Source organism: Cyanistes caeruleus, chromosome 7 (assembly GCF_971803275.1).
Source record: "Cyanistes caeruleus chromosome 7, bCyaCae1.hap1.1, whole genome shotgun sequence".
Classification (NCBI taxonomy): domain Eukaryota; kingdom Metazoa; phylum Chordata; class Aves; order Passeriformes; family Paridae; genus Cyanistes; species Cyanistes caeruleus.
In genome coordinates this window covers 29,368,525-29,383,768 of record NC_141707.1, presented here as the reverse complement: position 1 = coordinate 29,383,768, position 15,244 = coordinate 29,368,525, and the positions used below count along the sequence as shown (strand labels likewise).

At 40.2% G+C, this 15,244-nt stretch overlaps 2 protein-coding genes across 12 annotated transcripts in view; one reads left to right on the top strand and one right to left on the bottom strand.

The window, feature by feature from the left end:
* LOC111932222 (leucine-zipper-like transcriptional regulator 1) overlaps window positions 1–13,477 on the top strand; it is a 50,605-nt gene extending 37,128 nt beyond the window's left edge. For 6 of the 7 annotated variants that reach the window (XM_023931239.2, XM_086897684.1, XM_086897681.1 and 3 more), the window contains 7 exons: window positions 5,767–5,961; window positions 6,685–6,764; window positions 7,558–7,636; window positions 9,128–9,174; window positions 9,929–10,049; window positions 10,956–11,142; window positions 11,481–13,477. In XM_023931239.2, coding sequence (XP_023787007.1) covers window positions 5,784–5,961; window positions 6,685–6,764; window positions 7,558–7,636; window positions 9,128–9,174; window positions 9,929–10,049; window positions 10,956–11,142; window positions 11,481–12,147 — 1,359 coding nt within the window. In that variant the 5' untranslated portion in view covers window positions 5,767–5,783 and the 3' untranslated portion in view covers window positions 12,148–13,477. Of the gene's footprint in view, window positions 1–5,766; window positions 5,962–6,671; window positions 6,765–7,557; window positions 7,637–9,127; window positions 9,175–9,928; window positions 10,050–10,955; window positions 11,143–11,480 lie in introns of all 7 variants that reach the window. The other variant, XM_023931241.2, reaches the window with a different exon arrangement.
* Window positions 1–15,244, bottom strand: part of RALB (RAS like proto-oncogene B) — an 83,659-nt gene that overhangs the window by 63,115 nt on the left and 5,300 nt on the right. Inside the window, exons 4-12 of one of the 5 annotated variants that reach the window (XM_086897689.1) lie at window positions 13,553–13,645; window positions 11,475–12,244; window positions 11,054–11,395; window positions 8,901–9,149; window positions 8,635–8,725; window positions 7,252–7,375; window positions 4,561–4,621; window positions 2,271–2,583; window positions 732–866 (exon numbers count right to left, since the gene is read on the bottom strand). The gene's annotated coding sequence lies outside the window, so the exon portion shown is untranslated. Of the gene's footprint in view, window positions 1–731; window positions 867–2,270; window positions 2,584–4,560; window positions 4,622–7,251; window positions 7,376–8,223; window positions 8,446–8,634; window positions 8,726–8,900; window positions 9,150–11,053; window positions 11,396–11,474; window positions 12,245–13,552; window positions 13,646–15,244 lie in introns of those variants that run through there. The other 4 variants (XM_086897692.1, XM_086897688.1, XM_086897696.1 and 1 more) reach the window with 4 other exon arrangements.

Below are 15,244 nucleotides of genomic sequence, written 5' to 3'. Positions count from 1 at the left end.
GGGACAAGAAAAACACAATGTCTATCTTCCATGAAGTGTGGCATTAAGTTTTGAGTGTGACATAGTGTTTTATTAGAGGCTTCTTTTCTTCAGTCAGGGGATATAAAGAGCAACCAAGTAAAATGCAGCCTTTTTGTTTTTAATGGAAGATAATAGCTTTTCTCTGATATACTCTCAGCTGTCAGGTATATATTCTACTACCTTAATTCATGCCTGAGGAGAGTAGTCTAGGAGAGTAGGCTGAGCAGCCACTGACTCCTTTGTCAACCAGAGTCTTTCTTCCTAACCTAGAAAATTTTGTGAATTAGTGTGAATAGAGTCTCCCTTAGGAAATAAAGTATTTTGAAGTTACTTCAGCAGCGGGTCTCAAGCTGTCAAGAAGATGCATTCAGTCACACCTAAGGACAGATTTATTACATTCAATCTCCAGGGCATCTGCCTCCTGCATCTTGAAAGAATCCAGCCAGTTAGTTTTTGTGAAATCCCCAAATGATGCCTTCTAGGAACACTGAGAACTGCTATTTCTGGGGGAAGGGTGATGACCCATGCATTGAAATGACCTGCTCCAGGGGTGACAGCACAAATGACTTCCAAGGAAAGGGTAAAAGGCCAAATACATCTTCAGACTGCCCTGCGAACATGGTGGGAATTTCTCATTTCTTTTATAATAAAGTCTGAGGACCAGGAACTGTATTTCCTCCCTCTGTCCTATCTGGAAGATGCAAAATCACCTGTTTGTCTCCGGTAATTTCTGAAGAGCTGCCTTGCTGCAGCAACACTCCACAGCCAGGGTGTCCGTTCCATTTAGGTGCTGAGACCATAGCAGAGATGGAGTTCTGCCTATGGGTGGAGTCACCAATGGGACCCTAAATGCAATTTGAAAAGCAGATTAGGTTCTGAAGTCAATATCCTATTAAGGACCATTAATAAATAAAACCCATTAAAATAATAATAATAATTTATTAATAAATAAATAATAAACCCCATTAATTTTGAGCATAAATTTTTAATCAGACATGGCTGCTGCCCTGGATTTATATATCCATAACATGCTCTACTTGTGCCACCCATGGATGTGTATTTAAGGAAGGTCTTTCTCAGAAACTTCATTCAAAATTGAGCTGCAATTAAATGATTAATTGCAAATGTAAATTGTAATTAACATTACCTGGAGAGATCTACTAATCAAAACTATATATTCTAATTTTAGGTGATAAAAAAGCCTCATTCTTAAAAAAAAAAACCCAAACCTATCAAACAACTAACAAACAAAACCAAATTAAAAATCCCCAGCAAATGAAATTTTAATTTACCAAGGAAACTAAGGTGGTAAAAATGTATTAACTTTCATTGTACCATAAAACATATTTAAATACAGTGGGAAAGGCAATTACCTGATTCATATGTTAGAAGTGTATATAAAAATGTAACAACCCCAGGAATATTTTAAACACTGAATTTATTTTTTACAGATACTTCCTCCTCCACCATATTTGGGAAATAGATTAAATATTTACTGAATGATTCTAAACCAAGTTTGTATTTTTTGTATGTATTTACTTAGAAATAAGAAATATATCTAGCATATAGAAAATGCAGCTACATATATTTTTTTAATAAATTAATTTATTACTACTTAAGAGTTCACTTTGTAACACAGATTAAATAGTGCTACAAAACACTAATGACTAAAGGATTTTCATTTCTGGGTGAAAGCTTCTAGAAAGAAACAAAAGACAATATATTAATAATGTCAATTTGCAAATTTTAATTTTGGAATGATATGCAAACATAAATTTATTATGAACTTCTAAAATTAAAGCTTTAATATTAATGTGATCTGAATTAAAGAAAAGCAGTATCTTGCCTGCAGAGCTCCAGAAACAGGCAATGAGATTTTCTCTGGGAGAGATCGATGAGGCTCTTCTCTGCTGTGCACTGAAGGTGCCAGTGCCCTCGGTGCTGTGGCACTGCTGTCTCCAGAAGGAGCAGTTACACACAGAGCCTTACAGTATATATAGCTATATACACTATAATTATATGTGGCTGGTTCAGAAGAGTTGCCCCCTTTAAAATACCTGTTCATGTCAAAAAGCATTTTGAAGCACTGAGATCTACCAGTGATAATGTTTATGAATACTGCCCTAAACTTGTTAAAATTCAACAAAGAGTTACTCAAATAAAAGCCTCTTAGTTTTTCTGTCAGTTTTTAGTGTGTCTGCTCTAAGCTTTATTCAGACAACAGGGGTTATTGTTTTACTTGAAAGTACCTTTCTTCTGAAGCCTGAAATCAGGATGGAGCCATGTCTTCTGCTTTGTCATTTTACAAGCACTCTTTCTGTCTTTCAGCTTCTCCCTGTAAGAAGCAATACCTCTTTCTGTTCCCTTCCTTTTTTCTTGACTCCTGCACTTGTAAGCTCAGTCATGTGGTAATTGCAAGTTTTACAACACGTGGCAAATCCAGGCCCTTATTTCAGTTCAGAATGCTAATAATACAGAACTGTCACAGACACTCTACAGTCCTAGAGCCATTCATACTTCCAGGTTGAAACTCTGAAGCTGAGCATATCTGAAAATTACTTCCTGTATTTTGAAAAAAAAAAAAAATCAAACCAAAGCATAAAAACCCCATCACAGAAACAGTTCAGGTTATCTTTTGTTTAGGAAAAAATAAAATCACAAACCAGAGGATACTAAATTTATCACACATGGTGAAGCATTGCAAGTAAACATGTTATACTGGAAAAAAAGCACCTTTTTCTCTATTCTAAACAAGTTGGGTTTGTTTCTAAAACTTTGTAAGGGCCTTGCAAGTCTCCAGAGTTTCCTCATTCATGCAGGGAGTCCCATTAGAAAAGACAGAATAAAACCACCTCTAGAGCCAAGGTTTCTAGGATAAATACAAATGGGAAGATCTGTTATTATTTTTGAAGAGCAGTAAAACATCAAGTTGCCTAGTGAGAAAATGCAGTGTTCAGCCTGGAAAGGTTCAAGGCTTGAGTTAAGAAAAGTGGGTCATTAACAAAAAAGCCCCAAAACAGAACAAGATTTCCTACTTGGGCCCCTCCCCATATGAATGGTTTCACATCTCATTACATTCCAAAAAGCTTGATCATTTTTAAAATGAAACTTTTCTGAGTGCATTGAAAACAGATGGAAATGAAGCAAGGGGCCAAGATAGAAAAAAGCTTTAATGAAGATCTATTTAAGCAATACTTTAAATAAATAAATCATTTGTCTGAGAAACCACATCTATCAGAAATATAAATAATTATATAATGAACATATAAACTACATTTCCTGAAGTAATTCCTGTCTTGCTACATTTCCTGAATTATTTGTATTATGAAACAGTAGTGGGACGCCATTAATTGATACACACTCAGTGCTATAGTTACTGCACTAATTGCAGCTCTCCAGGCCCTCCACTCAGCTCCTCCAGCCCTTTAACAATTGGGATTGATTGCACAGGAGCTATTTTTAGGATGGAATGGCAGAAGACTTTGGAGAGCAGCAGACATTTTTGTGTGTGCTACAGCTGTTTTGGGAAAAAAAAAAAAAAAAGTTGAATAAAAATGTTCAGAGTTGTCTTTTTGGATTTTTTTTTTCTTCTGAAGTCAGAGCTTCCTATTGGATAACTGATATTATATCAAGTTGAAACTGAGGTCAGTGGTGCACGACACAAAGGACAAGGCTCCGTGACCTTGTTCTCAGAAGAGGAGCAGCTTTTCTTTGGAAATGGGACTGCTAAGGTTGACGGTAGATGAACTGTGGTGGGTTGGGTTCTAGAGAGAGGCAATCCGGGAGTCAAGTTTGCAGTTTAAAATACCAATGATGAAAGGCAAGATTCATGATTAATTTGGTGGGTTTTTTCCCTCAACTCTGAAGTGGAGCAGTTAACTGATTGTTAGGGATTGTAGGTCTGCTTCCAGGAATGCTTTAGCTGAGAGTATGTGGCTGAGATTCACAAGGATGAGCCAATGCTCAAAGGTGTGACTGGGAGGAGATACCCATTCACTTCATCCCAGCCTGGCCTTCTGTCATTCCATCCTGCTCCCTGCCTTGCAAGAGTTCAGCTGGCTAGATAAACAACTGGACAGGACTTTGTTGCTAATCTGTTATATGAAATCAGGGCTGTCATCATCTCTGAATGTTTGTACAATAGGAGGCAAGGCTTGGAGGAAGAAAAACAGATATATGCAGGAAGAAGGATAAGCAGCTTTATAACTGAGAAAAAAACCCCAAACCACAAGGGGACAAGCCTGTTTTACCTTTGTAAAGTATTAGTAACCTATCACCCTTTTCAGAGTAAATGATATCAATAGCACTAATATCTTGGCACTGATACACTGCACTGCATCAGCAAATTTGAAGTGTTGTACTAAGGAAGTGACTGTCCCCGTTTAGCTGTGGAAGTGTATGATTTGGCTGTGGTTGCTCAGAAGCTTGGCAGAGTTAGGGAGGTAATCCCTGTTTCATGCCTTCAGCTGCTTTTCCCTTTTCAATGGGATGCCAGAAAGCATTATGCTTACACACCTATAATGTGTCATTACTTCATACCTGCTAATTCCCCTGGACATGAGAAATGCACCCTTAGTAAGTGCCACCCATCTTTGTATTCCTTCAGAGAAAACATACAAAGAATATACTTCAGTTCTACAGTAATAGCTTACAATACTGGTTTGCATAGGAAAAAAAAACCCCACAGAACTGAAGTAGTTAATCTTGCCTGAATATACTGCAAGAGACTCTCTAGCATCTTTCTGTCACTGAATATATTCCAGTCTTAAAAATGGTAAATTTTAGAAATTAATTGGATGATAAATTAGATACAATAATTTCATATTAATATGAAATATAACTAGCTTTTGTATCTACCTTGTTTTACTCTATGTTCTTCCTCAAGGTAAGTGCAACTTGCCCTGGACTTACACATTACCAGTCAGGTAAATGACTCTTTATTGATTTCCATCATGGGTTCTCAATACAGCTGGAATCTGGCTTCCATGAAAAGCCTTGGAATTGGGAGACTTTGTCACCTCATTTGGCGACGTGTCACCTCAGACACATTACCAATACACGGTCCAAAATTTGGTCTAATGCTGGGAGGGGTTTTTTGGGTGTGGTTTGTAAAATAATCTGTGTTAAAATAAGCCACTGTTTTGAAGAGGATTAATAGAAGAACATTTTCCTTGTACTGATGTCTTCACAGAACACAGTGACATCTTGTGGCATGGGAAAGGCTGGTGTAATTTTTTGCCAGATGCATCCTCATTTCAGCAGGTTTATAGATAAAAGTAAATAAATTCTGGAGAAGTGCTAAAGCATTATTTCCATCTGTAATATTCACTCCTTCAAAGCAGTTTTTTGGTTTTTTTTTTTAAAGTACAGGTTTATCTAAAATACTCCTTTAGTTATGAAAAAAGACCAGGCCCTAGTATTGTAAATGTAATATGTTGGAGCTTCATTTCAGTTCACTGATATTCCCTGGAAAGCTTTCAGCTCCAGGAATGTTCCTGCCCCAACCTCACTGATACAAGAATCTCAGTCAGAATTTCAGGTGCTTTGTACAAGTTACTGTATTATCACAGATGGACAAAGTTATCCAATGCTGCTTTTGATGGGATTGAAAAGAAAACACAGTAACATTTTATCATAAGGTGGAGACTTCTTTTTTCCCTTCTTAGTCTTTTTGCAGACCAAACAGGGTTTAGGCCCCATCCCTGGTATTTTGGGACCCTCCTCTAACACGGCTGCCCTTTGCAGGTTGATCCTTGGATAAGATGCTGGTTGTCAGCATGAAAGGAAGAGCTGCCCGCGGTGCGTGGGAAGCCAGGGACGCGCAGCAGCCGCGTCCCCGTGACCGCTACAAACACGCCTGTGCTGTCTGCAGAGGGTTTGTTTATCTCTACGGAGGGCACGGCAGCACCACGCTGAGGGACTTCTGGAGGTACCACACAGGTGAGCTGGCCCCTTCTCCTGTCAGTCAGGACTCAAGCAATGAAATTGAGGATGCTCTGTACTTAGCAGGTTATCTTCACTTAAAGTGTTTCCGTCACAGGGATGGATAAACTTCTTTTTGTTCATTGGGCAGATGGGGGGTATTTACTCCTTTTGCAGGTGTCCCACAAAGTTTTGTTTTCTCTTCCTTTTGTTTTGTTTTTTGTTTTTTTTCTCGACCAGAAATACTGAGTCATTTAAAATATCCTGGTTCTAGCAATGAGCTTTCCTGTCTCTCTAACACTGCAATAGTTCATGCATATAAAAGTGCACAAAGGGAACATGTGAATACAATACTTTGTAGGTTTGTAACATAGATGCACTATCAAATATAAGCATTTGTATTTTTTGACTTGATGTATGGTTTTCCCTGTTCAGTTGGTACTGGAATAACCAGTATTTTGCTGGGGTTCATGCTCATGGAATTGTCACATAGGTAACAATTAAAATTCAAGCAGTAACATTATATTCAAATAAATACATTATATTTAAATATAACTATTATTATATTTAAATTTGCTAAATAGAAAAATGCATATATTTAATTTTTGGGAGAACAGAGGAAAGATGACAAAACACTTCATTTTAAGCAGCACAGCCCCATTCAAAGCTCACCTTTTCACATTTTCCTTACTGTTTATGTGTTGACTGCACCACTGTCTTAACTTCAGCTTTGGTTTATAGTGAAAAATGAATGGGAAATGTTGGATTGCTCAAGAGATGGTCCAGAAGAACTGGAAGAACATTCAATGGTGGCTTATAAGGTAGTAGACCAAAATTATATTGTCCATATCCTGGCATTTTATTTTCTACTATACAGTGCAATATAAATGCCATAGGTTATTATATACTGAAATACTATGCCCAGAAAGCATTCTTGTGTTGGTGCAGTTCTGGATGTAGCTGTACCAATGTTTGGGAATCTTTCTGAACAGAGTGACTGTAATTCAGCTCTGCAGCAGCCCCCTGGTTTCCTCAGTCAGTGCTCAATAAGTAGCAGTAATACCAGATAAAGACCCTGGCAGCACATTCTCTGACTTATCTGTGCAGTTGTAACAGTTGCTCTGAATTCATTTGCATGATCAGCTACGGCATAAAAAACATTCACTACAGAACTCGCGTAGAAGAGGGACGGGGGAGTGAAGGAAAATAAGAATTACAGTCCTGCCTGTGAGGGGAAGACAGAATTTAGGATATCAGGAGCTACAACACAATGAAATATTTCTATAAAAACACATAATCCAATATTACCTGAGCAATGCCTCAAGAGAGCTCCAGATTCCCAAATTTCTGAAGCTGCCCCAGGCTGACAAGGAACGAGCGGTTCTGAAATGCCGTCCCTGTTACACAGCAGAATGTTCTTCAGGGCTTCCCACTGGGAGAGAATAAAGAGAGAATAATTAAAAGTTGGTAGCTTCTTGGGACTAATTGTTAAAAGATCATCATATTGTTAGCTATAATTTGCTGATAGCAACCTTTACATTTAAGAATTGTTTTTAAAATTATTTTTATGCTATGTGCCTTCCTGTAAGTGACAAATATTTGTGCATTTTGCAGGGCAGCCTGTATATTTTTGGTGGGATGGTGGATTCTGCTTTCACACAAGCAAAAACTCCTCTCTGGATATATGACATTGGTATGATACACAATAGCCAGTCTTTTCCGTGGGACATTCCCAGTCCCTAAGCAGTAATAAATAGTAAGAGCCAAACTGTTTTCTGCTGCTTGTAACAGAGACTTCCCTAAGCTTTGCAACAAGTAATGTGTGTAAAACTGTGTGCATATTTTCCCCTCAAAATTAGGCTGTTATCAGAGACACAGGTCTTACTTCAATTAGAGAGTGTTTTATGGGAAAATTTGATGTATTTTAAGGTTTCAGAATTTTCATTCCTCCCTCTCTCCCTCTTAAGTTTACTATATGATTATAAAACCTGATAATTCATGTATTAGTTAATTTTTATTTTTTATGCCACGTATATTTTAAAAACCAACCTCTTATAGAAGAATGTAGATCAGTAAAGTGTATCTCATTTTGTGCTTTTACTGAAGAAACACATAAGCTAGATCAAGAGAGATCAAATATAATTAAACAAAAAGGTGGGAAATTAACGACAACATTTTATAACATGGATTTTTTTTCTCCTAAGAACAAACATCTAGGATCTCATAAGTGTGTATTCTAAAAAATCAGTGCAGCATTTGAATTTAATAGCAATGTCATACACCGTGGATTCTCCCTTTGGAAATCCTGTGTACGGTAATGGCTGTCATTTTGATGTCACATCGGGAGGGGAGAGCTCAGTTCTTTTTGAGACAGTAAATCTTATGTCCAGACCAAGATTTAAGTTTCCTGGCTTGTTTTGCTTCTTCCCTGTGTAACCTTAAGTCGATGGTATTTTTTCAATCCTTCCTTTGTGTTTTCCACCAGTTACCAGAGGTAACCTGCTGGAAGAAAGAAAAGCCTCAGAATATATTTTAAAGGGGAAAGCATCTTATTACTCCCAGTACTTACCAGTGGAAATTGGAAATGAACTGTTCAGCATAGGTTGTGTGTCTGTTTCATGGTTATTATTTAAAATCTTTTGGCAAGAATAGCTTTAATTAATGCAAGCCTGCAGTAATTTCTCATTGTACCTCTGGTGCTGGGTTATCTGATATTTCCTCTCCTTCACAATGATCCCAGATCTGTGATTGTTGGCTGTTATTTGAGGGCTATTTAAGGGACCTATGAAAAAGAACAAGAAAGAATTAGCCTGCCATAATAAGGTGTATGTGGTAAGCAGGAGTCATACATCTTTAAGGAAATCTGGGATTCCTGCAAGTTCAGAAAATGATGGAAGTCACAGGTTACTTCTGCATTATGAAATATAGCTTTAGGAAACAAGAATACAGTGTGGTACCTGTGTAATTCGGTATTAGACAAGGACAGAGGAAAACTGTTCAAACTGTATCTCCTGCAAGTCTCTCGGTGCTTCTGTCTTAGCGGGATTTCTTCAGCCTTGTCAGTAGAAAACACCAGGACGAGAGTTCCTTGAAAACGAGCTGTGTAATTTGAACAATTACTGTGGGAGGAGTGTCCTCTTGTGGTGCGGGATCTAAACTGCGCTTTATTAACTCAATCCCCCAGATTCTGCAAGATGGACAGAGAGCTGCAACGAACCAGCAGAGACGGAGGTAAGGAGCCAGGAAGTGGGGAATGTGTGAATCAAATGCCTGTTGCTTTGTTGATTAAACAGATTGCTTTGAAATATGTTCCCCCAAACAGTTCCAATCTCATCTCTTCAGAGACATGTGGCTATACTTTATTTCTTTGCACTTTCAATAACTTAAGGCTTTTTCCTTTTTCAAAACAGTGTTTAAAAATACTGCTCTTAAATTTTAAGTCCTATGTAAGAAGTTAAGTCCTCTCCTCTGCTGCTGCTTCTGTTTTTCTGAAATCCTTATCAAGAAAACTAATTTTAAATGGAATATTGGAACCATACGTGAAGCCTGTGCTTTTAAAAGTAGGGTTGTGAAAACAGATTGGCAGCCACGCTAATACATTTTGGAACGTGAAGTGCTGCAGCATTTTTCATTTCTTCAGTGTGAACACGTGGACTCACCAAGTTACTGCCACTTCTAATTGAAACTCGAGTGGAAGCAGTTATGGCTTGGTCTCTTGAGATTGGTTTTGTATCACTACACATTAAGAATCACTCTTTTTTTGCTACTGAAACTTCATCATTCTATACCTTGAAATTACACCCAAAAAAAATTTAAGATGTGACACAGTTACCACTTTGGTAGCCTGTGCCTGATGGAGGAGTCAAGAGAAAGATTGGGATTGCAGGGTCATTCGTGGGGAAAAAAAAAATAGGTGTATTTCTGAGACAGACATTGCTGCTGATATGACTTCATAAGTTATTATCTTAATTTTGAACTGTTCTAGAGCTCTGCACCAGCTAACAGAAAAGGTCACAGTGCAGTCGTGTACCATTCCAGCATGTACATCTATGGGGGATACTTTGGCATCAAAGGCATTTCTCAGGAGTTTTGGGAATTCCATTTTGGTAAGTTAAAAAGGGAGGTTAAGGTTTTGATCCAGTGTAAAACAACAACTGCAGCAGGAGAGCATGGCTTGCTCTGCTAAGAAAATTCTTATCAGTAGGAATGCTCTAAGTTAGTTTTGGATTCTCTTCGAGAACATTTAGTGATAAATTCTGTCAATTCAATTAATTGCTGGCTGAAATTAATTAGACTATTACGCTAGAATAAATTTTGTAGTACTTGCCAATTTTAGAGCTGAAAATCAGGGACAATGCTTGTTTACTATTCACTAAAATTCTTCAAGGATTACTAAAATCTTTCAGATACAGCAGAGACCTGATTTCAGCCTGTTAATGCCAACTTTTGTTCTGAAATCTCCAGCTGACCCTGGGAAGCCAAACCTGACAGAAGATAGTTTATTAGCATATTCATTACCACTCTGATTATTGCAAACCAGACGATTCCCAGAGATTTCCTAAATGCGTAACTTGTTATCTGATGGCCATTCTGTCACTATTTTGAAACAAATGATGGGTTTATCTCATCCTTCCTTCCCTCACAGGGAGAATAAGCATAGACATTAATGAATTAATGTTTTTGTTGACTGATTTTCCCCTCTAACAGCCAGGAAAGTATCTTTCTGTGTCAGAGTCAATGAACTGACAAAGCTGTAGGAAAAACTGCTCTGTAAATAAAATTTCCATGGCATCTGTCACACAGCATCTGACATTTTCATTAAAAGTTTATTTCAAAACTGATTTTTTTAAATGCACTTGTTCAGTGTCAGAATTTAAGCTGTTAACTCATAATAAGCTTAGAGCAGAAACCCTTATTCTCCAACTGAATAGTTGCCTCCTCCAGGAAGTAAGTCCTTTCTCAAATAGTCAGGGTAAATTTGATCCATCAATAAATCAGTATTTTTGTTTCAGATACAAGGAAGTGGTTGTGTGTCTCCAGCCCCTGTCAGAGCACCAGCCCCGGAGCTCGGCACGGCCACTCAGCAGTGGTTTATCACACAGCCATGTACCTCTTTGGGGGGCTGATGGGGCTCACTGAACAGAGGGACTTGTGGAGGTGGGACTTTGGAAGCAGCAGCTGGTCCAGCATCAGAACAAGGTAAACTATTCTATTTGTTACACTAAAAGAGCAGAGAAAGAGAATTCATCTTATTCTTTGATACTGTGTGTGGGAGGAGAGGGAGACGGTGCCCTCTTGGTAACTGTGGGGATTGTTCAGATCAGGATGCAGCGCTGCTGCCTTCCCTGGGGCTGCAGTTGGCTTTGCCCGGGAGAGCTGTTGGCAAGGCGTTGATGCAGCTGTCAGCAGTGTAATTTTGATGTCCCAATGCAGCTGTTCAGCAGTCATCCTTCTGAGTCAAAAGGAAAACAGAAGCTAAAATCAGCGCTAAGTTTCTTGTTGGTCTCCCCTTAACTGCTGGTTTCTCTTACCTTCAGCCAAGGACCTCCTCCGCTGGTAGGTCATGCTTCGATAGTCTGCAAAGACTCTATGCTGATTTTTGGTGGAGGGATTTCAAATTCCAGCCCTAATGACGACCTCTGGAAGTATCATTTCCATACGCAGACATGGAAGAAGCTCAGTAGTACTACAAAGGGAAACTTTTCTCCCAAAATGTATCACTGCATCTTAGGAATTGGTGCAGATTTCCAAACTACCTCAGATTTCATTGATACGTTCCCCACCCACTGCAAGAGTGAGCAGAAGGACCATCCCCAGCTGGTGCCCATCCCGAGGCACTTTGGCTTTTGCAGCTACTTCTGCCCACAGACGACAGAGCGGAGCAACGCCATTGAAATGAAAACCTTCAGCCTGCCCCCGGAGCCAGCAGAATTCCCTGCCTTCCAGACCACCTCAGAGGCAGGACTAGGCCCAAACAGAGACAGGAGCTGTTTGTCCAAGGACAAATCTCTCCGTCTGTTGGCTTGTTCGGGAGAGGCTTTAGCTGCTGCTCAGGCTCTGGGTGAAGAGGAGAGAACCAACTGTGGGTGTGCGGCCACGGGGGGTGAGAGCAGCTGTACCAACACACTGCTGCTCATTGGGGGCAAACCTTTGTCCAGCTTCTCTGAGATCTCCTTCAGGCAAATGGAGTTTGATTGCTTGTGATTGCTTTGCTTGCAAAGTGAAGGAATAAATTTCCACCACCGTGGCAGTAGGTGGAAAACCAACTGCTTGCAACTGTCTTCAGCTTCCTATCAGCATGCTGGGGAAAAAAATAATTAAACCTTCTCATACTTGCTGCGAACAGATTTTTTACAATGTTAACAAAACCTGACATATATTTAAGTCACAACTTGCATGTAAGTTGTGATTTCTGGGAGGAGCTTGTTGGAATGCTGCTCTTTTTGTTACTTTTCTCCTGGTCACTTCATACCCTTTCAAATTGCAATGGCCAATGCTGCCTTGAAAATCAGAACTGCAGTAGCACATACTGGTTCCACAAGATGCCATTTCAGGGGCAAAGCTTGCTCATCTTGCACTGGCATAAGGTAGAAACACAGTCACGTTCGAGGGATTAAATTAGTCTTAATAGGAATGTTCTCTAAGAATTTAAAGAGATTTTATATTCTTGAGTGTTATTTGCACAATATACTTGCAACATGAGATGGCCTGTGACAAAGGAACCCAACAGATAAATCAGCAACTGAATTCTAGAAGATATTCAAGGATTGTCTGTAACCTTGAGGAAGTGAAACAATGAGTGCTCCCTGAAAATCATCAGCAAGGACCAGAGAAAGGGCATTATACCTGTAAGAACAAAGGATGTACCAAATGAGTGCTGGCTTTAATGACTAAATGAATGAATCAAAATGTTTTGATTTCCCACAGTGGGGTGGGGAGGGAACAGAAAGAGGAGGGCTTGATGGAGTGGCACAAAGCATGGGCTGTTTGGACTGCTAACTCATATTTTAGCCACAAAGGGATTTCTGCTTTTCCAACTCCATCTCTTTTTATCACCCTGTGTAGTACTTGTTACACATGTCCCCTCTGTACTAGTAAATTCTGAGTTCATATATGTTTTTTTCTTTGCTGAAAAGAAAAATTGCTTGTTTTGCAAGGTAATATTGTCCAGCATTCAAAGCATTTATTTCCATAGAAGTTACTAAATACTGGCCTTCTGACAGAACATTAGCTTACTGTCTGTAAGAGCAGCTGGTATCTGAAATTATCCGAAAGTGTAAGTTGCCAAATACTTGAAAAATTCACTTTTCAAGTTTCATGGGAACAATGCCTTTCAAGCCATTTACAGATTTCAAGAATATTTACAGATACTTTCATCATCTCTTCGTAAGTAACTGTCACATGAATTCAGTAGGAAAATTATAGATGGATTTGCAAAAAGCTACCTAGGAGTTATTTGGACCATCCATGACTCTTACCTAGAAACAGAGATGATTGTACGCTGCCACGTGAATAAAACCTGCTCTGTTTCCTATCGCTGTGTGCTCATTTTCACCGTTATGAGTCTAAAATATGTGTTTGCGTTTTCAAACTGAACAAAAAAACTTACCTTTCTGACCAAGGAATGGGATTCTGCAAGTCCCAGTCATTTCCTTGCACTTCAGCTGGCTTCAAGGGCTGCCCAGGCTTTGAATTTCTCCTCCTAGAGCAAGAATTTCCCAGTTTGAGGAGGTTTGTTTGGGACATCAATACAGTGACTGAGCTGAGCATGTACTCAGCACTGCAATCTTAGATCAGCAGCTTGTTTTCCTTGTGCTGACTGACATGTCTGTTCTGGCATTATCCTGAGAGCTGCCGTAACATACAGCCTTTTATCTAGGATTGACAAGGGAAGGAAATTCAACTGGAAAGGGCAACAATAAACCAGTGATTTTTCCGAGTCACATGAGGGCCTCCTGGCAGGTAGCGGTATCCTGGGGATGTGCGAGAGCCCCAGGAAAATGCCATCCAGCCTCTGCCATTCCTTTCTTCCTGCCCCCTCAAACTCTCTTCCCTTTGGCAGCCCCACGAAGGGTTTAACATTTACTCGGAGCCAACGCAGACGGGACACGAGCCAGCCCAAAGGCAATGGCTTGGCACGGGCAGGAAAAAGCAGCTTGGAGCGTGCCCATCTCCCCTGTTGCCTCCCCTGGGCTCTGCCCACGTGCCAGGTCAGGTGGGGGCACTGGCAGCACCGCACCCACTCCATCCCCTGAAAGATGCCAAACCTCTCCAGCCAGCCCTACGGGCCCCGCTGTTCCCTGCCCCTGTACAGGACAGGAGGAGAGCAGGGGCTTGGGAAAGGCCTGGCTGGAGGGATGGGGGCTCAGGGCTGGCTCCTGGGAGGCTGAGCCACAGTTGGCCCCAGCAGTGCTGTGCAAGGGGAGACAGCCCTGATCCTGATGTGTGGCTCTGTGCTACAGCAGCTTTGCTGAAGCCACCGGAGGCTCTGTCAACCCTTGGGGCCCATTCCCAGGTCTTGAAAAAACAAGGGTGAGCTCAAGCTAGAAGGGAAGGGGGTTTGGGATTTGAAGTGACTGCATCCCAAAAATGCCCAGAGCAGTGTCTGGCACCTCAGTCCACTCTGGGCAAGCACAACCCGTATTTCAGGTACCCTCCAGTGTCCAGACCTAGGGACACAATCCTTGCTCATGCCACTGTGACACTTCCTGGGTCATATCCCCTTTCAGACCTCAGCCAGTGCTATCATCTACACCAAAAGGGTTCACAGAGCACCTCACTCCTCTTTTCCCACTGCAGTCACCTTTTCAGAGAGGAAGAAAAGAGCCTTTGTGGATGTATTTATGATATTTCTCCATAACTGTAGTAGTTAATGAGAATTTATCCCAGGCCCAAGCAAGTGACTAAAAGGTGCTCCCATCTGAAAGCTCGGTGGTGGCCTGCATGAAATAATGAATAGAATTACTGCAGCTAGAGGCCAATATTTAGAAACAAAACAAAACACACCATTTTAGCTGGGACTGAAGGGGCTGCCACTGATGCTGGCTGTTCTGAATATCTCTGAAAAGCAGGGAACCTTGCACGTATCTGATATGCTCACAGAAATTCAATCCACAGAATAAAAACAAAAGGATGCAGCATTCTTGGCAACCTCATCTGAGACACAAGATGCGCTGTTGTATCATAAATTGTATATAAGGGAACAAATTTATCATTGCTAAACACCTCAACAAACTCATTGTCTTTAACTGACATTTCGTTTCTGAGCATTAAAATGTGTGAATGGCAGAAATATTTTCTT